This window comes from Chinchilla lanigera, unplaced genomic scaffold (assembly GCF_000276665.1).
Source record: "Chinchilla lanigera isolate Chin_1 unplaced genomic scaffold, ChiLan1.0 scaffold00196, whole genome shotgun sequence".
NCBI classification, from domain to species: Eukaryota; Metazoa; Chordata; class Mammalia; order Rodentia; family Chinchillidae; genus Chinchilla; species Chinchilla lanigera.
In genome coordinates, this window is record NW_004955597.1 from 290,970 (window position 1) to 314,274 (window position 23,305).

At 46.1% G+C, this 23,305-nt stretch overlaps 1 protein-coding gene and 1 pseudogene across 5 annotated transcripts; one reads left to right on the forward strand and one right to left on the reverse strand.

Annotated features, from left to right (window-relative positions):
• Positions 1 to 571: 571 nt before the first annotated feature.
• On the reverse strand, positions 572 to 22,830 carry Tbc1d20 (TBC1 domain family, member 20). Of its 5 annotated transcripts, none has more exons than XM_005414731.2 (9): positions 22,629 to 22,828; positions 19,441 to 19,542; positions 14,577 to 14,762; positions 10,367 to 10,447; positions 5,747 to 5,933; positions 5,480 to 5,581; positions 4,357 to 4,498; positions 2,777 to 2,964; positions 572 to 2,590 (listed from the first exon to the last, which is right to left on the reverse strand). In XM_005414731.2, the coding sequence occupies exons 3-9, from the start codon at positions 14,674 to 14,676 to the stop codon at positions 2,335 to 2,337; spliced, it is 1,056 nt and encodes a 351-aa protein (XP_005414788.1). In that variant the 5' UTR covers positions 14,677 to 14,762; positions 19,441 to 19,542; positions 22,629 to 22,828; the 3' UTR covers positions 572 to 2,334. The 5 variants fall into 5 exon arrangements, with proteins under 5 accessions (XP_005414788.1, XP_013365482.1, XP_005414787.1 ...); XM_013510028.1 differs by having other exon boundaries at positions 19,391 to 19,542; XM_005414730.2 differs by lacking the exon at positions 19,441 to 19,542 and having other exon boundaries at positions 22,629 to 22,829.
• LOC106147614 lies at positions 6,511 to 7,911 on the forward strand (annotated as a pseudogene).
• Positions 22,831 to 23,305: the final 475 nt, after the last annotated feature.

Consider the following 23,305-nt stretch of genomic DNA (forward strand, 5'->3'; position numbering starts at 1 on the left):
ACTGCGTTCTCTGGGAGGTGCACGAGGCAGGGGCTGTCCCTGGAAGCTGTGTGTGCCAGTTCTCCCATCAACTGGGCGGCCTGGGCTGGTAGCTTCTGATGGTGGGACATGAGGAGCCAAGTTCCGGGGGCTCTGCCTTGGGCCTCCAATCTCCTCTGGCCCAGGGAAACATTAACATCACCCCAGACATCATGCATGCTGACTCAACAGGGCCCCTTGCAGGTGAGGTGACAGGCATGAAGCACCATGGTGTGCTTCTACTGACAAAAGCGAGGCAGGCCCAGTGCTCAGCACCGCCGCATGGGGTGCTGCCTTCAGAGCAGGCTGGGATTTGAGTTCCAAAACGACAGCAGCCTGTGCAGCTGAGTCCTGCACATTTGTGCCTTGTAGCTATAGCAGTGCTTACAGTAGCTAGTGCAGGCTGCACTTCCTGCAGGAGACACAGAAGTCTGCAGGTTAGGCCCAAGTCTCCTGGGGTAAGGGCCTGGGCCTGGGGGGCCCTGAGGAGCATCAGGATGGAGGTCTCAGGCCTGAGTCCACTCCCAGTAAGTGGCGAGCAGACAGAACGAGATGGGATTTGTAACCATATATGGCTGTTTATTTCATACAGGGCTCTGTACAAAGTATTTACACATATTCTTTACAGAATAAGTAAATCACCTGAAGGTAAATAGATGCTTTCTTCTCAGTAGCAGACGAGAATCCTGGTGTGAGCAAAGCTACCACATGAATTTTCTCCTTGGGCCACAGCACCTCCCCTTCCACACCATGATGCCTTCAGATTATACGCAGGTGTGAGTACTTATGGCCAGAGGAACAGATGCTGCGTCCTTTGTAGACGCCGGGACACACTTGCTGGGAGACAGGACTGGGCTCATCTGCCACCCTGTCACCTCTGGATCCCAGCAGAATGTTCTGCTGTCCTGATGAAGCTATCACCGAGTTAATCCCCCTGGGTCCCCTCCTCAGGTGGGGCTCCTGCTGTGGTGATGGCCATGGTGAGCTTGTCTGGGTCTGAAGTGCTTAGTTTACCATGCAGACACCTCTGCCAAGCAGCCGGGGACCCCACCCTGCACACAGGCACAGGGGCGTGGGGAGGAGCGCTTCCAGCACGTCTGCCTGGAGAGGGCGCCCGCCATGAAAGAAGAGTGGCAGGATGACCAGGAGGAAAGCACATGGCTGCTTTGCACTACACCCTCCAATTCTCTAAAGCAGCAAAAGGCACTTTCTATTTTCAAGCCCAAGTTATAAAACCAACCTGGCTTCACTTACAGGAAAGCTGTTTCAGGTCCGAGACTTGCCCTTGCTCCCAAGGCCTGCAGGTCCTCGGAGCGGCCTGGGGAAGGCCTGCTGTTGCTGGCTCCTGCCACGCTCCTCAGGCTGCGCTGTTCCCTTTCAGGGTCAGCTAGTTTCCACTGACGTTTTCCATCGAGGCAGAGATGGGCCATTGAGGACCAGTCAAACCAAGACAATGCCAAGGCAGAGTAGGCCTTGCTGGGAGGAGACTGGAGATTTATGCTAACCAGGAAGGAAGGGAAGGTGGCTAGGAGTGGGCACTTTGGAAGTGTGAGTCTGTTTACAAACAGCATTGCTGGCAAATGTGAAATGTTAAAGAGCTGAGTAGAAAATAAACTTAGAAGCACGGATGCTTAGAAGCATCTTTCTGATGAGGGCTATTTTTTTCCATAAAGGAACTTATTAAAGTGAGAATACCTTACATATTAAGTGTATATGATTCTAAAACTAGTTATGAAAGTGTCTTCTATAAATGGTATCTCTTGTACAAGGGAATGGGATAGTGGGTAGAAGGCAGGGAAACCACTTTAGGAATATTCCTTTCTGCCGTACTGCAAATGTCCAGTACAGACATGTGATTTCTAGTGAAGCCAGGTAGGACTTATCCAATGATTTAGTTTGTGTCTGATTTCTGGTCAGCTAACAGAGGTGCTCTTGACAAGGCCCATCTGGCTCCCAGCTGGAGTCCTCTGCCCTCTCACTCTCCTCTGAGGCCTGACTTCTTCAGCAGTGACCCTTTCCTTCCTGTGGGCACCCAAAGTGTGGGCCCAGGGGCTCCCAAGCATCTGGCAGCTGAAAGCCCACATCCCACAGCGGAGCTCAGGTGTGTGGAGTGATGCATCCAGCCTGTGGCCCACAGTGTCAGCCGGCTCTGCTGCACCCCCGGCCACAGCCACACAGACGGACAGGAAAGGGTGGTGGAAAAAACACACCCTTAGCTGAAACCCTTTAATCAAAGAAACTCCTCCATCTCAGTCCTTCCATGCAAGGGGAAGGCCTGGATGCACTGTGAGGAGAAGTGGCCCGGTGTGGCTGCACTCAGGGGAATAGCTGGAGCTGGAACTTCGGGGCCCACTCCAGGGCACTTTTCACCACCGCCAGGGCGGCTGCTCCAAGTGCCACGGTCAGTCCCATCACTGCCAGTTTCACAAAGCGGTTGGTCCTTGGTTTGGTCAGGACATCCTTTGTTCGAGCCTCGGGCCGCAGAAGTCCCCGAAACCGCTGCCGAAGCACCATGTCTGGCCTCTGCTGAGCTGATGCCAGCTCAAAGTCTTTGAAGGTAGAGGCTGCCGTTCTGCAGGGAGGGAGGCGGAAGTAGGACGGTGTGAGAGAAGAACAGGAGCAATGTGCCTGCTCAGGAGGCTGAGGGCAGGGCTGTCCATGCTCAAGCATTCTGCTCCAGCAAACTCAGGGCCAAGCCCCATGCCCACCAGACTGGAGCCCCTTGTGCCGCCTGGTCACACACCCTGTACCCACTTACCTCTCGGCTTGTTGCTGGGCAGCCGCCTCTCGTGTGAGCTCAGAAGGGGGAAACTGAACAAAGAGGTCCCCTGCCCTGCTGATCAGTGTCTCGTAGGGCAAGTCCTGAGGAATCTGGGACAACAGGTGGTGGACTGAGGCCATGTCACAGTCACAGTCCAGGACTTCCTGCTCACGGTACAATACGATCTGTAGGGAGGGAGACCTTGCATCAGACAGCAGACACAGATCAGCCTCTTGTGGGGGAGCTGAGAGAAAGCCCACATGTCCAGCAAACCTGTATCCATCCAGGGAGGAACACGAGACTCTCAGAGCTGTTCCCATGGGGCTGGCCTCCCCTGCTACGGGCAGACTGCCACCCTGATATGAAAGGCACATCTGTCTGCTCAAGTGTCCCTCAGCTCTTCAAAGAAATAAAGCAGATTCTTTTAGGAAGAAAAGCAGAACGATTCCTGGGAGATTCCCAGAGCTCCAGTACAGCATAGTCCAAAACAGGAGAGAAGAGTCTTCCTGTTCCCTTTAAACATCTTGCTTCTGACTGCTGGTCACAAAGCCAGAGCTCGAGAAGGGACCTGTGGAGATCTTTCTAGGATATGCCTCCGTGCCACCAGGCCTTCTGATCACTGGAATCCCCACCACTGCCACAGCCACCTCACTGTTGGGCCGAGCACTGATCCCCTTTCCTCCACCTCATGAAGTGTGTGCCACGGACTCTCTAACCATGTGCGCCGCAGAGCACAGGGCCAGGAGGCATCAGCAGGAACACTGGCTGTGTATTCAGAGTGCACAGTGGCACAGTAAAGAAATCTGTTTAAGCTGGGATGGTGGCACATGCTTGCAATCCTAGTCTTGGACAGGCTAAGGCAGGAAGATCACCATGCTCCATGAGTTCAAAGCCAGCCTGGGCTACCTAGTGAGACCCTGTCTCAAAAAAAACAGAAACAAAAACAACAAAAACAAAAAAGAAAAGAAAGAAGGAAAAGAAAGAAAAGAAAGAAAAAAAGCATCAAGGATATAGCTCAGTGGCACAGTGCCTGCCTGGCAAGTGCGAGATCTTGAGTTCAATTCCCAGTTCAAAAAAAACCCCAAAACCAACCTACCAACCAACCAAACAAAAAAAAAAAAAAAAAAAAAAAAGAAAGAAAGAGAAAAAAGAGTGCCAGGTGTAGTGGTGCACACCTATAATCCCAGCACTTGGAAGACTGAGGCAGGAGGATCACTACAAGTTTCAGGCGAGCCTGAAAGTTTAAGTTCAAGGCCAGCCTAAACTGCATAGGGAAATCCAAAAGACAAAAATGTGTTTAACCAGCCATTTCCCAATAGTTTTTTCTGCCATCCTCATTAACACTGTGCACATGGTGCCAAGGAACACCAAGCTTGGAGATGCCATCTTTTGCGTGTTTTCATAACTACCAGGTTTCCCTTCAAGAAAAGAACAAGCTGGAAGGGTGTGAGTAAATTTTTTTTGGTTCCGGAAATTTAACTCACAACCTTGCGCTTGCCAGGCAGGCACTGAGCCACTGAGCTGTATTCCTGGCCTGAGATGGTGAGTCTAGTTGCTGGCTCATGGCCTATACCTACCACAGCTGCGAAGTAAATGGGCATCAGCGGGTGACAGGCCAGGAAGAAGTCGTATAACCGCACCACGTGCCTGAAGTCAGACAGGACATGCCCAAACCAAGTGATGAGCCAGCTGAGGGCAAAAATGGTCCCCACCTCAGCACTAGGAGTAAAAGAAACCCGGATGTTAGGTTCCCTGCCAAGACATCCCGGCCCCTTCTCTGGGCTTCTGGCCACAGAACTGGTGAGAGAGAATCATTTGGGAAATACACTTTCTGGAAAATCTGACTACCTACAAAGTTAGCATCTTCTCATAAAATATAGTCTTGAAGCCAGCACACGCGTGTAATCCTAGCACGCAGGAGGCTGAGGCAGAAGGATCACCATGTGTTTGAGGCCAGCCTGGGCTACACAGTGAGTTCAAGGCAGCCTGTATTACAACGTGAGATCCTGTCTTAACCCCTGTTCCCCCCGACAAAGTCTTTAAAATGTGCCATGACACTAATATCAAAACAATATCCTATCTCCTAATGCTCAATAGATGTCAACTTTGGGATAAGGAGCTATTCTCAGAGAAGTATACCAGGGTGGCTTTCTGAGACACTTAACCTTGAGAGGGCACAGACACACATTCTCAGGCATAAAGTACACAGCTGTGTTAATTTTTCAGTTAACACGATAGCTTGAGCTGCCTTAAAACAGTCATTATTTAAATTTAAAAATCAATGGCATATGCAAAGAAATACTTTTCCTTGATTCTTGGGAAATAAAACCACCCACAGATGTCCTCATCCGTGATGGCCTTGTCCTCAATGGCCTTGTCCTCCTCTCCTCTCAATCCCTAGGACTCTGTATTTCTCTTAAGCAAGAACCTCAAAGTCTATACTGGCAACATCATTTCATCACCTCTCCCCATCACATGTGAAGTCTTCAAGGTACGAGCTGTATCATCTTTGCACCGCAAAAAGTGCTCCAAGATTGTGCAGAAAACTGAGCAACACAGATCACACATGACTGGCAAGGATAACTCAGAAGAACTGAACACTGATCAGCACCAGATAGTGAGGACTGAGTGAGATCTGTGAGGCAGGAGTGAGTGAGGGAGAATATGTCCATGTGTGTGTAAACATAAATCCCCACATACCTCTGCATGAAGTCATGGAGTTCTGGATTCACCTGGTCAATGATGGGCATCAGGTAGTTTAATATGTGCTTGGTGTTGTCCATTGTGGAATCCATGAAATCCCTGCAGGGAGGCAATTCGGTGAGCTTGGTCAGATCAAATGCTAGATCACGGCTGTGGGCTGAGTGGGCTCAAACCACTGAAGAAACTGCCTAGAAGATGGGCTAGCAGCTGTCCTAAGGGGCTGGGGGGAGTGATTCCATCCCATGAGGCCCTCTGCACAGGTACCTGAGGTGGTGGGTAGATAACTTTTCTACCAAGGACGTTGCCAGCTTCTCGCCTACCACCAGCAGAAAGGTGACCACAATATCATGGTAGCCCTGGTAGTAGTGCAATTGAGGGTTCCGCTCCAGGATGAGGAGGATGATGTCGATGAGCTCTTCCTGGAGCCCTTCCCTCTGCTCATCTGGCATGCCTAGGAGAGGAAAGGGGAGGTGCACTGGAATATAGCGTGCATCCTCATGACAAGAGGTTAGGAAGAAGGTTGACAACAGATTTTCAGAGAAGGCATCCAAAGAAATGAGTTAGGAACACATTGCTAACACCTGTCAAGATGCACATACTGCTAACACCACCTGGCACACAGCAAAGAGCCACTAGCCATCAACTTTACAACCTTAGGGGAACCTACAGACACTTTAGCCAAGCCATCACAGTTAGTGTCCACTGGCCACAGAACTGTGGGACAGACACACCTCCTGAGATGAAATGCTGACAACAGCTCTGAAGTGTGCCAGTGAACTCCTATCAACAGTGCACAAACCCGAATCCTCTATGAGGAAACACCAGATCAACCCAAAGTATGTAGGGAAATGTAACAACACAGCTGACCTGATGGAAAATATAAAGGTTAAAAGAGGCTAAAGAGATAGTAGGAATAGGAAATGCATGAATTTCTCTTTATTTCTTTCGTTCTTTTTTTGAGACAGGGTCTTACTATGTAGCTCAGGCTGGCTTCCTGCATCATGGCAATCCTCCTGCCTCACCCTGAGTGCTGAGATTATAGGCTTTTGCTACCATGCCCAGCCCATTTCCTTTTTCTATAATAGAAATTACTAGGATAAATGGTGAAATCTCAGTAAAATATGTGGGTTAAATAATGGTACTTTTGGCATACGGTGTTACCGGCAGCAGCTCCTGCTCCTCAGACATGGAGGAGCAGGAGGAACCCAAAGAGGAGGCTCAAGGCAGCAAGAAGCAGGTGGTGCCGGGTATCACGTACTGGGGTCACATCCCACTGCACTTCCAACCCCTACATGCAACCTCCTCTGCACCTATGCTGACGTTACATGCATATTCTTTCAGGCTGAGGACAGGTTTGTGAGACACAAGAAGGCAGTAGCAGCCTCAAGAGGAACAAAGGGATCCAAGTACCACAAGGACTATGCTGAGGGCTGGGTGGAGTTCCACGTAAGTGCATGTCTGCACAACATGCCCATGGATGCCCATAGGTGCAGCCCCTTCCGCTAGAACCTGTGGAACCTCAAGTATTTGCACCGTTTTACTTGGTCCCACCTCAGTGAACACCTTGCCTTTGAGTGCCAGGTTCATAGAGCAGACGCTGCACAAGCCAAGTGTGAAACTGACTTGTACCCTCAGAGTGTGGATTGGTAACCATGCTTCCTCGAGGCTGATGCACACGCTGCCTGCCCAGATAGCTCATGGACATCTATCCAGCATCCCACTGAGCAGGAGCTGAGAGCCAGGAGAGCAGCAAGGACAGGAGGGTGTGCGGGGCTCACTTGGCTATTACATAGGACCAGGCTCGCTCCATCTGAGTGCTCCTTGCCAGGATCTCGGGTGTCCCACCACCGTCCGACAACATGGGAGGACTGTCACTAGTCTAGGAGGACTGTCACTAGTCCAGGACCCCTGAGGGGCCAGAAGGCCCCCTGTAGCTCGTGGCCTTGTCCTGCTTCTTGTCTACCTTATGGTAGAGTGTGGCTGACAACCCAGGCAAACATATTCTGTCCTTAGACCAGCAGTCTTTTGATGAGGACCCAGACATGAAGTTTTGTGGGCCCTCCCGTCCCTCTCATCCACTTTCTGTAAGGGCCTGGCTGAGGCACCTTATTCCTGCTAGTGTGATGCTGACTGCTGTAGGTGCCTGTTTCATTTGTTTGACTTTTGGTTGCTGCCTCTTGCCCAGTGGAGTCCTCTAAGAATCCCACGACCTGGTCCCAGGTGCAGCCTTTATTTCCAAGGTACAGCAATAATGGCCCAGCACACTGGTCCTGTTTACAGGTAAGGACACCAACATCATTTTTCTTTAGAAAAAAGTTAACAGATATAGGAGCTAATAGGTTGGGACACGGTTGAGAACCTTTTTTCCAAATATATTTATGGAAAATACAGTATTTTTTGTGTGCTTTAAAAAAAAAATTGTCAGATGTGGGGGTGTACACCTGTAATCCTTGCACTTGGGAGGCTGAAGAAAATGGATCACCTTGAGTTTGATGTCAGCTTGGGCTAGATATGTCTCAAAAAGACAAAAAAAAAAAAAAAAGATAATGGTATTTTTCAATGTTGTCATTGATTTTGGTAACTGTACTATAGTTAGTTACACAATAGCCTTACTTTTAAAACTATATCCTGCTGCCTGGCAAGTGCGAGGTCCTGAGTTCAATTTCCGGTACCAGAAAACAACAACAACAACAACAACAACAAAACTATATCTAGAAGGGCCAGGGGTATAGCTCAGTGGCACAAGCACCTGCCTGGCAAGCACAAGGTCCTGAGTTCAATTTCCGGTACCAAAAGAAAGCCAAGGAAACTATATCTTGAAATATTTTGGGTAAGGGGCAACGTGTTTGCAATTTGTTCACAAAAAGATTTATTTATCTGTACGGAGAAGGAAGAGCCAACAGCTAATAAAACACGTGATAAATGTGAACAAGGAAATCTAGGTAAAAGGGATCTGGGAAATTCTTTGTCCTATTTTTGCAACTTTTTGGAATGAGATTATAATTTAAAAATTAAAAAGTTCACGTTCCCCTCGAAACCAAACCAAAGAGCCCAGGAAGCACTGTTTGCCTCGGCCCACAGGTGCAGTGGAAACAGCCTGGTCAGCACAGTTCCCCTCTTCTCAGTGTGAGTACATGAGCCTGCTACTCCTAGCTGGCCCTCAGCAAGGCCAAGCTGTGCTCAGCCTGGGTGCCAGGGATGTGAGTGAGAACAAGGCTGTCAAGCGTGAGTCCTGCCTCTCCCGAGTCTTCTGCAGCCAGAGAAGAACTGGACCCGAGGCTCAGCTAAGGGAGCGAAACACTGCAGTCGCCAAGGAAATTGGAGCTAGAGGCTGGAAAGCTATCTTAATCTTTGTTCCAGTTCCTCTGCTGAAATCTTCTTGGAATACCCTCTTCTGGCTAGTATGTGAACTGGAAATAAAGTTCAGTAGGAAGCATGTGGTCTTTACTGTTCAGAAGAGTTCTGCGTAAGCCAACTCAAAAAAGCCGCCAAAAAAACAAGCAAAATGCCCTGGGGGCCAAGTGCTGACTGCCGTGCATCCCAGTCTTTGAGGACTTGGTCTTCCCCAGTGACACTGGGGCAAGAGACTCCACCGAGACCAAAGGCAGGCTGCTTGAAAGGCTCCCGTGGATGTGGCACAGCAGAGCAGGTAAAACTCTCTGCTGTCACTAAGCTCATGGGTAAGGATGTTAATTCTGAATCCCCAGAGTCTGAGTTGTACCACTCATGGTTAAAGAGAAAAAAAAGAACGTCAAACCTTGCCTTGTACACTGCTTTAGAATGGTACGTAGCCAGGCATGATGATACATGCCTATAATCCCAGCACTTGGGAGGCTGTGGCAGAAGGATCGCTGTGCATTCAAGGCCAGCTTGAAATGTATAGGGAGACCTTGTTTCAAAAAAAAAAAAAAAAAAAAAAAGAAAAGAAAAAAAGGCATGGAGTTCACTTTTCCCACAGTGTGTGCTGAGCTTTCACAGGTAGAGAGAGCAAAGCTGAAGCAAAAGCCCAGATGACACTGACGACAAGGGCTCAGGGTTACAGCAGGGCCCTTCTTGCCTATAATTACCCCACCCTTTTCCAACAATGCATCTGGAGAAGAAAAAATGAAGTAAACCAAGAACCATAAAGTAATAAAAGGAATAGGAGTAAAAATTAAACCTTGTTTGAATTTCCAGTGTAAGAGTGTCAGGGAAACTGAAGAACATGAATGGAAGAAATATGAAACCACAAGAGTTCACTCTGCAGGAAGAATACCCCAGAATGTCACAACACAAACGCAAGTGGAATAAAGGGTTCAGAGGGAAAACGGGTTACCTAGGGGGGAAGGGGGAGGCATCTGTCCTGTATGGTCTTATCCAAAAGAGCAGGACCGGAAGGGAGACTCGACCACAGGTACATGTCTTATCCAAACCAAAATGAAACCAGAAGTGGTGGCATACATCTCTAATTCCAGCACTTAGAAGGCTGAGGCAGGAGGATTTTGAGTTAGAGACCAGCCTAGACAACATAGCAAGTTCAGGGCCTGTACTGCATAGCAAGGTCCTATTTTAAAAATTTAAAAAATTATAAATGAAGTTAGCAGGCTACTGGCTACAGGGGAGGCACAAGCACCTTTCCAGGAAGCAAGGATACAAAGAGGAGAGAAGACCTGTAACAGACAAACTCAAGCCAGGGCTTGCTTTCAGATGCGTGAACTCCGAGGGTTAGAGGCTCCCCGTGGCAAGTCTCCTCTTCACAGACCTCAGGTGGAATTGCCAGAGAAGCAAAACAGATCATAAACATGGGGGTCTGTTTCCCAGCTGACTGGCAAGCACCCACACAAGAAGGCAAGTACAAGGGGATAGAAAGGCTCCTTCCAATGTGGCAAAGTGGAGAGCTCTCACCAGGGGGGAAGCGCCGTAGGGACCTCCTGACATCCAGCAGCACTTGTTGGTAGTCCTTGCTCACCTCCCGTAGGTCCTTTCCTATTGGAGAAAGAGGAACATGTTACTGCAGAAATGTATGCAAGTCCTGGGAAAAGCAAGACATTCTAAAGATCTCAAAGGCCTGGGGACATTATTCTTTTTTTTGAGATAATGTCTTGCTATATAGTCTACGCTGGCCTTGACCTTGTTATGTAGCCAAGGCTGACCTCAAATCTGGGGCACTCCTCCTGCCTCAGCCTCCCACTTGCTGGGATTATAGGCATGTGCCACCAAACCTGGCTCTAGTTTATTCTTTTTTTTTTCAAATTAAAATTTTTTCATTACACAACCATTAAGAATCCCTCATTTTGGGGCTGGGGATTTAGCTCAGCGGCACACCGCCTGCCTGACAAGCGCAACGTCGTAAGTTCGATTCCTGGTACCGGAAAAAAAAAACCAAAAAAAAAAAAAAAAAAAGAATCCCTCATTTTAATGTATTCACAAAATTATCCCATATTTATAGCTATCAGGAATGACTGGTTTTCCCACTACTTACAGATATGTAAAATTTCATAAATTTAGCTTTATAACTTTTTTTTTGTGGTACTGGGAATTGAATTCAGAACCCTGTGCTTGCCAGGCAAAATCTCATAAATTTAAATAAACAATCTTAAGCATATCAGTGCTCTAATATTCCAGGACAGACTGTAGGCTATGGACTCTATCATGTCTCAAAGGTCAAAATAAAAAGAAAAATCAAAACAAAATTCAATATGATGTATAAGATTGATAAATATAGAATTCATATTAACTAAATTTCTCCTTTTTTCTTATCCACCCTTCCTGTTATTACCAGTTTTCTTCTATAGTATATTAATGAAGCCACCCAACATCAACTATTTCCAAAAGGATTATTTAAAAAAAAAAAATGCCAGGCATGGTGGTGCACACCTGTAATTCGAGCACTCAGGAGACTGAGGCAGGAGGATTGTTGTGAGTGTGAGACCAGTCTGGGCTACAAACTGAACTCAAGGCCAGCCTGAACTGCATGGTGAGACCCTATCTCAAAAAGACAAAGAAAAATACATGTGTATCGAGAGAAATTTTTTTTTTTGGTACAGGGAATTGAACTCAGAACCTTGTGCTTGCTAGGGAGGCGTTTATGCCATTGAGCTATATCCCCAGGCCTCAAGAGAAATTTATGAATGTAACCTCAGTGAAATTACCTACTGAAAACTGATGCTAGATCTCCTATCACTACAAAATCTGCTGGGGGAAGGGGAAACTTGCATTCTGTAGTGTTTTTTTTTTTTTTTTTTTTACTTTTTAAAGCCTTCTAACAAGTAACATTTTATTGGAATTACCACTATATAACAAGGTAGATATGAAATGATTATACCTAATAGGAATAAACAGTTGACCAGATTCCCAGCTCTTTAAGGTACATTATAAACCTCCAGGAGGATATGGAGAATTTGAGCGGATATCATAAATATAAAGTGCTGTCGGCATCAAACAGGAATAAAAATGAATGGGTAGGAAGGCAAGGAGTGCCTTTGTTTAAATCTCTTGGCAAAACCAAAAATTTAACCAAATAGCAAAACCCAGAACTGGTGTTGATTAGATATGAAAACACCCTTCAGAAGTAATTTTAAATCTGAAAGTTTTCTGGGGACAATTCAGAAATTTAGAATATTGGTCAAAACTGCTGACAACAATCACTGCAAGTTCGAGACCAGCCTGGGCCACAAGGTGAGCTCAAGGCCAGCCTAAACTGCATAGCAAGACCTTATCTCAAAAAGACAAAAATTAATAAATAAAATAAAATAAACTTAGGGAGAGGTAATCATGAAACACTACCAAATGAAGTCTTAAATTGGATACTGTGATTTTAAAGTCGTACTGCTCTTGATAGTTGTGGTGGGTTCATCTGCTGTATTACTACTGGTTACTTTCTTTGATGGACAGGATAATGGAGGCTAAAGAAAAGACCTGAGCGTGAAAGATCATACTGACCCAAGGACACCTGCTCAGGTCTTACTGCAACTTCTCCTTTCACCCTGTCAAACACGGGAGCCTGCTCAGTTAATCAGGAGATTATTTTTCAGCTTCTTGCTGGCAGCCTCTGCTTTTCCCGGTCTCTCCAGCTTAATCTTGAAGAGGCTATGACCCAAGATATATTTGGGAAGGTACCCCTATTTTAGTTCAAAACACATTATGTTTCACTCAAGTCAAGAAGATGGCCAGAAGAGGGACACAGGTCGTCCGGTGGCTAGTCCTGTGGGTAGAGAGCAGCAGAGAGGTGTGGAGGCCTGCACCTGTGGGGGATGCGCTCTACATCACTAGGGTCCTGCTCACATCAGGAAGTGAGGATATTCCCTAACCTGTGCACCACTCAGGTTACCATGACAACTGCATAAAATCACCGCCATGAAAACCATTGGCCTTATGACAACTCTTAACTTCTGTGACACTGTAGGAGCCTTGAACTGTTTGAAAGGAATAAAGTGAGATAAAGAAAAACCTAGCACTGAAGCAGGAGGATCACAAGTTTGAGTTCCACCTGGGCAAATTAGTGAAATACTGTCTGGAAAAAAAACAAAAAAAGAAAAAAAAGAAAAGAGCTGGGGATGTAGCTCAGTGGCAGAGCATCTCTGGTTTCAATCCCCAGTACTCTACCCCCACAGACACCAATTTTTTTTTTCCTTTTTTAATAGGGTCTCACTGTGCAGTTCAGGCTGGCCTTGAACTCTAAGTGATCCTCTTGCCTCAGCCTCTCAAGTGTTGGGATTACAGCCACCATGCCCAGCATAATTTTAATATATCTTGGCCCTGAAATCATAAAATTAAGATGCCACTGATAGGAGACAGACCCGGTGGTCAGGGCCTAGGTCCAATACAGTATGAAAGTAAGGAGGCTGTTTCTCGCTGTGTGCAGGTGTACATTTTCCTCAACCCAAAGCAAGGACTATGAAAGAAGCATTCATTTCCTTCACAACCCAGGTTGGCAGTTCTCAAAGAAGCCTGTACAATTCTTCCTCACTTCATCTTATCAGGAGACCTGAGAAGGGTGGCATCTGACAGAAGAGTGAAGAAGGTAGCGCCTTTGCCCTCCAATGAAGAGCTGGCCGCTCTGGGGAGGAGAGGTAACCCAGCGGCTCCTTGGCAGCACCATGGCACTGTGAGCTTTTTCGGGCAGAGTCATCATCTCTGGAGCCTGGCACACAATAGGAGCACAACTAACATCTGCCAAATGAAAGAAAAACATCCCCAGCACCTGGCATTTTGCCAAAACAGCATCAAAGCAATAAAGTCAATGAATCCAGTAGATGGACAGCAAAGTGCACTACTGTCCCACTAACGTTTTTTTGCATTTTTACCTGCATTCTAGGAATTCCTTTCTCTACATGGCTCTGCAAGTTAGTTTCACAACAGCTTTTTGTATAATTACAGAATTTTAAAAAATTTTCAAGACAGTCTTGCAACTAAGTTGCCCAGGTTGACCCCAAATTGATGATGATCCTCCTGCCTCAGTTTCCTCCTGAGCTGCTGGCATTACAGACATGCTCCACTGTGCCCAGCAATTTTGGGGATTACAGACATTGCCCAGCAATTTTGGGGATCTGCCCAGCAATTTTAAGATCTCCAAAGGATCTTAATGTTTCCCAACAAACAGGTTTTCTTTTGTTTCTCAAAATGTAGTCGCTCTGCATAAAAATTAGCTGAGGTGCTGATTAAAATACAGATTCCTATAACACATCTCCAATCGAGTAGAATCTGAACCAGAAAAGGCATTTTAAACAGACTCTCTTTCCTAGCCAATATTTTAATCACTGATGAAAGTTCATTCCAGGTAGTTATCAGGCCTTATTTTCAGACTGAACTCTAGAATTCAATGTATTCATCTATTTTTGGTTCAAAATGAGCACAAAGCTGGGAGTAGTGGTACAAAGCTGCAATCCCAGCACTTGGGAGACTGAGGCAGGAGGATCGCTGTGAGTCTGAGGCCAGCCTGGGCCCACAGTGAGTTTAAGCCAGCCAGAACTATGTAGTGAGACCTTGTCTCAAAAAAAAAAAAAGAAAGAAAGAACATAAATTTTTAAAAAATGAGCCCCCAAATCAAGCATCTCACAATTCTTTTCTCTCTGACTCCTAGACAAGCTCCCCTGTGGGGCCCCACACCCAGTACCTGGTACAGGTGGTGGGTCACTGGTGCTAACATTGAGGAGCTTGGGCCACACTTTTCGTCTGATCTCATCGGTCAGGAGTCCTCCTTCACTGATAGCCATGCGTCTGAGGGCAGCCACATCAGTGGGTTCACTGTTCAGAGCCTGGTATATTTCTGCCACTTTCTTTTTCCTTTTGGTGTTGAAGTCTGGAAAAAACATAATGTGTGGGGAGCATTACGCACACATTCAGCACATGGAGTTTTTTGCTTAGGGCTCCCTCTCCTAACTGGGTTTGAAGTAAGGTAGGTAACTTCTCTTACACAGACAGCTTCTACATCACCTGCAGGCAGAGGCAGGATTAATTGCCCTAGTGTGACACATCTCACAGAGAGGAACACTTATTAGAAAATATATTTCAAGTTGCCTACTTTTAAAAGATGATCTTTTTCTGTAAGTTTGGACCAACAATGATATACACAGAATAATTACATTTTTAAAGAAAAACAAAGGGTGGTTAAAAAAAGAATGTGGTTAACATCAGACAAGTGATGGTTCAGATCCTGGCCCTGCAACCCATTAGTTCTGTAACTTTGGGCAGAACAAATCACCTCTTGGCCCTCTGGGCAGTCACCACGGTACACAGATCATACTAACCAAATATAAGTTCTCCTCATTCTGAAATAGCAGATTTAAAAGATATCTAACTGGTACAAACATGTAAAACAGTATGGAAAGGCCGAGAGTGGTGCTGCACGCCTGTGATCCTTGTACTCAGATCACTGGAAGTTTGAGACCAGCCAGGGCTACAAGGTGAATTCAAAGCCAGCCTGAACTGAATAGTGAAACCCTATCTCAAAAGACAAAAAAATAAAAACAACAACAAAACAAACAAGATGACAACAGAGATACACTGTGAAAGTAACAAGCAAGAAATTACAATAAATGTTCAGTAAATCCAGGCATATCTAACAGTTAGTGCCAATGTTTTCCTGTTCTTTTTTTCTTTCTTTTTTTTTTTTGGTAACGGGGATGGAACTCAGGACCCTGTACTTGCCAGGCAGGCGCTTGGGCCAGCAATTTTGGATCTGCCCTCCTGTTCTTTCTTAATACCCAGACTTCACAGAGCTTATAAATCTCAAGCTAAGAACTTTCCCTTGTTGTATATAGAGAAAAAATGTAATTCAAAATTTGGAACTACGGCTGAGGATTCTTTTCTTCCTGACTCCTAGACAAGCTATCCTCTGGGTAAAGCACTTGTTGAGGTCTTGAGTTTGATTTCCACAACTATAAAACAAAAGAAACAAAAATGCACAATACTACATGTTACTGTACGTGCTGCTGAAGTGAGCACAATACTACAAAATGACAAGGAAACATCTTCAGCTACATGCCACATCAGAACTGCATGGAAATATTTTCAAAGCAGAGAGTGCAACATGTTTTAAGCATCTTGTTTCCTGCACAGACATTTTACTGAGTTTAAATTACTTCTTAAGGAAATGGGTTGGCAGTCTGTGGTTGATACCATCATATAATTCTTCTATTTAAAATAACGAGTTCTGGCACATGGCTGCCATCCCAGCTGCTTGGGATGTTGAGAGAGGACACTCATGAGTTTGGGGTCAGCCTGGGTAATTTAGTAAGACCCTGTGTCAAAACAAAAAATAAAAAAGGCTAGAGGTTTAGCTCAGTGCTACCCTACCATGCATAAGGCCCTGGGTTCAATTCCCAGTAAATGAAATGAAATAAAATAAAGGGCCCATAGCTTTTCAGAGTTTATACACAATGCCTGCTCTTAGGAATGGCTTACTAAAAGTTAAACGAATGATGCCTGTTTTTACTGTCTTTCTGTTGCCTTCACCACTGAGATGATAAACCAGAAGCACAAGAGAAGTTACAAAAGACAACAACAAATATCACAAGACAGTGCATTGTAACTGCCATGTAAAGGCATGTGGTGACAATAAAAGTGAAGAGCTCAGAGACTGGCAGGTCAGACACCTTAAAAGTACATCTTAAAAATGGCAGAACTCAGTGGGATACAGAATAGAAGACTTGCAAATAGGAAGCAGGCCCTTTACTTGGACAGCAAACAGACTCACTAAAAAAATCATTATGGGACTGGGATGTAGCTCAGTGGAAGTGCTTGCCTAGCATGCACAAGGCCCTGGGCTCAATTCCCACTACTGAAAAAAAAAAACAAAACAAAACAAAAAAAACGAGTAGGTACTAGACCCTGGGTTTTTGTTTTGTTTTGTTTTGTTTTGTTTCTTTGTCTTTTTGAGACAGGGTCTCGCTATGCAATTCAGGCTGGCCTTGAGCTTGCAATGATCCTCCTACCTCAGCTTCCTGAGCGTTGGGATTACAGTCGTGTGCCACTATGCCCAGCTAGACACTGGTATTAGAGTTAACGTAAGGTAGAAGATAACACCAGAAGGTAGGTTAAACTTTAGAAGAGGCACTAAGCAGCTTTCTCAGCAAGGTCCTATTCTGACACAACAGCAGTTTACACAGTTTCCATGACAAAGCTGCGCACTACTAACACAAATGAGAGCTAGCATCAGGTCCCGGGTGACCTATGAGAACCGTGACATAGAAAGCCACACAAACTGAAGTCTGGAGTCACATGCAGCTGCAGGTCAAACAGGAAAAGATGTGACTTTCTGCCCAGGTAAACCTGTTCTCCTGGCTAGACTGTTGATGGTTTCTCTAGAACTGAGGAAGGTGACCATTTGTCTGAAATCTTCTTGATTTATACCTATTAGTCTTGGTATAACTGCTCTGTTCCCTGAACACCCAAAAATGGGCCAGTCTGGAGGCTAAATTAAACGGCTGCTTTACCTAGAAACCATTAAAAACCAAGCCCCTAATTCCCTATCACAGAGCAAGGCTCAGGTTTTCCTTCCATCCACCTACTCCCCATCTGTCCACCTCCCCAAGAGGCCATTATTTAATAAGTGTCTACCTGCACTAAGCTCTGTATTGGGGTAAAAAGATGGGTATGGCTTCTGCCCAGCCCTTGAGAAGCTCACAGCAGAGAGGGACTCAACCGTTTCATCATGTAACAGGATTGTGAAGCGTCATGGAAACCCACAGGGGAGAATGATTACTTCCAATACAATATGGAAAGGCTTAGTCAAGAAGATAACTGGTGCCTGCTTGGAAACTGCCACATGGAAGAGGGAGTGGGTCGAAGGGAAAACATTCCTGGCAGGGGAGAGAGCATGTGCAAGGTCCCTGTCCTGTTTATAAAGCAGCATGTCCACCAAGAAACAGAATACAAATTCTGTGGAGTTACAATGTCAAGCACAGGGAAGACACCAGAAGCAGGAAAGACTGCAGTGAGTGAGGCTAGTCAAAGTCTGGGCGGATTTACGCTGCCAAGGAGTGTGGGGTTTTTTTCCTGTTTTTTTTGGTGGTAGTGATGGGGCTGTCTCACTAGGTAGCCCAGGCTGGCCTCAAATTGACCATCCTCCCTCCTCAGCTTTCCAAGAGTTGAGATCACAGGCATGCAGCACCATGCTCAGCAGGAGTCTGGGTTTCCTCCTGTGCAGCCATCATCTTTTGGAAGACCAGACTGAATATTTTCAGGGAGGGTTCACAAACGCTCAGGAAAATGATGAGACTTTTTTGGTCCTCCTGGTGTTGGGCATAGAAGCCAGGCTGTGCACATGCAAGGCAAGCATTAACTGCACCCCTCGCCCGAGACACTAAATATACGATGAGACAGAATATGGGCTAGAATTCAATTAATTTCCAACAAGGAGGAAAATTTAATGTATTTAAATTTTATTAAACTTGGAGTTTCCTTGCACTTTCCACACATCATAAATTAACAGCACTTATACAGGCATGATAGCACATGCTTATAATCCTAGCACTTGAGAGACTGAGGCAGAAGGACTGCTGTGAGTCCAAGGCCAGCCTGAGCTCTACTGTGAATTCAAGGCCAGCTTGTACTACATAGCAAGACCCTTTCTTAACCCTCTGCCCCTAGTAACAGCACTTAAATGGTAACACTGAGTACTACTTGAGGGACACTGACATTGAGAAATTTTGTTGACTCATTTGCTAAGTTGTATGGGAAATTTTCGTCAACTTATTTAGATACATTCCATCCTCTTTCTAAGTAGCTATTCAGCAAACTGGGGGAGAGGAGGAAGCTGCTGCTTGTATCTTGGGAGGAGAACACTGGATGCAATCAGTTGGACTTGATGTGATTCTGGCATCTGCCAGAATGTTAAATAACTCTGAACCCAAATCACAGCTCCGATTCTTTTTTTCTTTTCTCTCTCTTTTTCTTTCTTTTTTGACTTTTTGAAACAAGGTCTTCCTATGTAGTTCAGGCTGTCTTTGAACTCAGTAGATAGGCCAGGCTGGCTGTGAACTCAGGGTAATCCTTCTGACTCAGGCTTGCCAAGTGCTGGAATTACAGGTGTGTGCCACCATGCTCGGCTCTTTTTTTCTTTTAAGACTGTTCCCATTCTATATTTGATCCTGTATTTTTCTTTTCCTTCTTCTTGTCTTTTTTTTTTTCCCAGACAGGGATTTGACACTGAGACTACAGGCCTGTGCCACCAGTGAACCCTGTATTTTAGGATTCACCGGTGGAATCTTATTTTTGGAACTCAATAAATATATATATACATATATAGAATAGAATAAAATTTTAGTTTAGTTACCATTCCACTGGAAAACATTGGCCTATAGTAAATGACGTCACTTTTCCCATACTATTGCTAAGCATATGCTCACTGCAGAATTCTGAATAGATCTGTAGACTCTGCTCTGTTTCTAAAGCTCCTGGTGCTTTTCGGGGTAGAGTACTGCTCACCTGTGGATCCTGGCTGCTGTCTGTTCAGGCCCTCGCACTGCCTTTCTTACCTCAGTCAGTCCAAGGCTAGATGTTAGTGGCAGGTGAAGAAGACACTCCTGTATGTGCCACCCCCATGCATACTTTGTATTGCACCAATGCCGAGGCTCTCACTGTGATACAGAAAGGTAAGAGAAAACAAAACTCAAGCAAGCTAGTGCAGAGTGAGAAGGTCAACAGCTACAAAATGAGAAAAGCTAAGCAAGGTCTCTATTGAACAACTAATTGACACATGTCCTACTTATCTCAGAAAGACAAAATTTATAGAACTACTCTTGGGATGTTCAGGAAAAGAGTAAAATGAATGCCTACTATCTATTTTATATTAAGATAAATTTTATGTGTGGATTTTAAAGTAGGACACACATTTTTGTATTTGTGCTGTTGAAGTTGGTATGAGGACACACATTTTTGGATTCTAGAATGCTGTTTAGGCTCAGGGAAAAGAGACCACCTTTCACCAGGAGATATCCTACTACCCTCTAAACTCTGAATCCTTTCCTCTCCAGCCTACACAGTACCTCACTAAGAGAGGTGTGTTGTACATTTCAAAGCTGATGTGTTCCAAATTCCTTTGTAGTAGAGGACTTGGTTATCGTAACAATGATGGGATGAAATGACTGTCCTATAGCTGGCTGTAAAATGTGAAATTATAAATAAATTCCTGATGCCTGAAAGGTACTTTTACTCAACAAAGGAAAAAGGAATGACACAGGCACTACTTCAGCCTGCTGGCCATTAAAATGCCATGAAAGAGGTACAGTTCTTTACAGTTCAGATAAAGATAGCCCATCCAGGGCTAGGAGTGCCCCTGAGTGGTAGAGTTCTTGCCTTGCATAACAAAGCCCTGGGTTTGAGCCCCAGCAACACCCCCCCTCCCCCAGCCACAAAGATGGCTCAGTCTTAAACATCTCCAAACTCTGATTATAGAACCCAAGTATAAATTTCTTCCTCTCCCAAGTAACAGGTATTTCCGAAAGTCCCTGGCTTGGGGAACCTAATACATAGAGGAAGGATCAGGACTAAAGAAGATCTCAGCTACTCTCTCAAAGTTTCCATGGCCTCAAAATACTTAGTGAACTGGAGTGGGTAAGTAATTTACACATTACATAACAAAAGTTGAGGTGAAAGAACAGAATTCCAAAAGCCTGGAGTGCTGGGATTACAGGCATGCACCACTTGGACCAGCTAACTTTACAGTCTTTTTTTCCTTTCTTTTTTAGACAGGATCTCACTAAGGTAGTGCAAATTGGCCTTGAATGCTGGCCTTGAACTTGCTTATGTAGCACAGACTGGCCTTGAACTCACAGTGATCTTCCTGCCTCTGCCTCCCAAGTGCTGGTTTTAAAGGCATGCATTACCACATCCAGCTAAATTTACAGTCTTCAAACAAAATTTAAACTCAAATTTAAAAACATTAGCCTTAATCAAAACAATAAAAAGCCCAGAGAGGGAGGGAGGACACATACACACACACACATAGACAGAGACAAGAGACACAGAGAGACTAATTTTCCTAGACAGACATATGCCCCTGAACAGCTGATAGGGAGCTTAGAGATAAACTTGAAAATTTTTGCTTAAACATCTCTGTACCAGAGATGGACAGTAAAAGAGGAAAACGACCTTATTTTGGGTAAGATTCCTATTAACAACAAAATAAAACAATGTGGCCTTTTCTTTAGTGGTCCTAATTAATTTCTACGAAACAGTACACAAATTTGAAGATTCATTAACTACCTGAAACAGAAAGATAAGCAGGCATCAAGAAAAGATGCTTTAAAGCTTTGTGTGGTTGCACACCCCAGTAATACTAGCACTCTAGGAACACGAGGCAGGATGATTCCAATTCCAATTCCAAGTTAGAGCCCAGTCTGGACAACTTAGTGTGTATGTCGGGGGGCTTTGCTCCAACCCTGGAAGACAGACGGCTAAGAGTAAATCAAGGTGACCATGAGGGCTTCTAGTATTACCAACTCTGCCAGCAATTTTCAAATACGATTAAAATTCAAACAAAACCGAAAGCCCCCCTCATATCTAAATTCCTCTTTTCAGCACAGAAAAGAAAACTCAAGGGAACTAGATTGGTAGTCTTATAACCTAGATACAGCTGCACTGCAACAGGTCACAAGACCTCTGTCATTTGGGCAGTGACTATTATTCCATGAGGACAGATGTCACACAAACACCAGCAAAGGGTTATCATGCCAAAGAGCACAGAAAGATGTATGTGGACTGAGCTCCATTTACAACCTGTATCAACAGAAAAAAGGAAGAATAGAAAGTTTCATCAAAATACGGGGGTTGAAATAACATGATTGGTTCTATGATGGGCATCCCCCATCCCATCAGAAGAGGACAGACAGCTACCTCAGCCTTCCCCAAGGGGGGAAAATATTATTTTACTTGATAGGGGGTAAACGTTCATAATTTTAACTGACATGCATCTATTATATGAAAAACGTGTTTGAGAACACAAACAAAATCACGATTTCATAGATACTGTTTAGACTGAAAGTGTACAACAAACTATCGCTTTTTACACAAATAACATTAAAATGGGTTGCACAGAATAGAGGCAGAAAGGAGAGCGGCTGTCAGGAGCTGTGGAGACTGGACAGTGGGGACTGCTGAAGAGTAAAGCTTTCTTTCTGGAATCAAAAGCGTTCTGGAATTGGTCAGCGGAGATTTCCTACAACTCTGAATGTGCTAAGATGCAGGTTTAAAAAGGGTGGGCCTTCGGGTAAGTCAAAGGAACAGATGCTACAAGGGGGCCGCGTAAGCCAACAGGGCGGTAGGAGTGAAGTTTGGGAGCCCGGCCTAAAGACGAGGAAGGTGGCACCAAGAGTCTGAGGACGCGTCCGCGGCCGGCAAGTGTGAGGCCCGGAGGCGAGGCCTGGCCTCGGCTCTCAGGAGCCCAATTCTCCGCTCCGGGCAGGAGCAGGCCGCCGCGCAGGGCCCCCGCCACGACTTTCCTTCCCGGGACGCGATTCTGCCGGCTTCCTCCGCGGTCGGCCCAGGACCAACGCCAGGCCTTCTCCCGCTCTAGACCGGGCCTTCCGCCCTTTCTTTTCCCGCTGTCCCGACCCCAGGCCTCGCCCGCGGCCCGTTCCTCCGACAGCAGTACCCTGCCCCTCGCCGCCCGGCCCCCAAGCCGTCCTCCTAGGCGGCTCCCCGGCATCCCCGCCGGCTTCCGTACCTGCCTCTTGGGTGCCACCGTCCCAGCGGCTGCAAGTAGGGCCGTCACACTGCTCACACCGGAGGGCCATGTCCCGGGGGCCCGGGCCCCTGCCCGAGCCCCGGCTGGGGGCCGAGCCGTCAGGAGACGCGGCTCCAGCCGCGTAACGCGGGGCCCACTCCCGACCAAGCCTCGGCTCCGTGGGCCCGCGGCACGCAGGCGGGCCCACCCCCACGCCAGCACGTGACCCTCGCTACGCGGGGCGGGGCGTCCGCCAGCACGCACGCCCGCGGCCGAGGGGCGGGGCTGGCGCGCAGGCACCAGTCCACCGAGTTGGTCGCGTCCGAGCCATCTGATGTTGCTTTCTCGCCCCGGTGTTTATTTTTTTTTTCCGGTACCGGGAATCGAACTCACGACCTTGTGCTCGCCAGGTAGGCGCTGTGCCCCTGAGCTAAATCCCCAGCACTCTTTTGCTTTTATCTGTAAAATGGTAGTGATTATAATAAACATACTGACCTCACAAGGTTATTGAGCTTGTGCATTGATTACCAAGCGTATGGCAAAGACGGTTCTTCATAATTATGAGCTATTGTTTTTGCTTGCGTTTTACCTATCTCGCTTTCCCACACGCACACCTGCCATACTTGGCTACCTCAGGGTTTAACAAGACCATAAGACTTCACAGGTCATTCACTGCT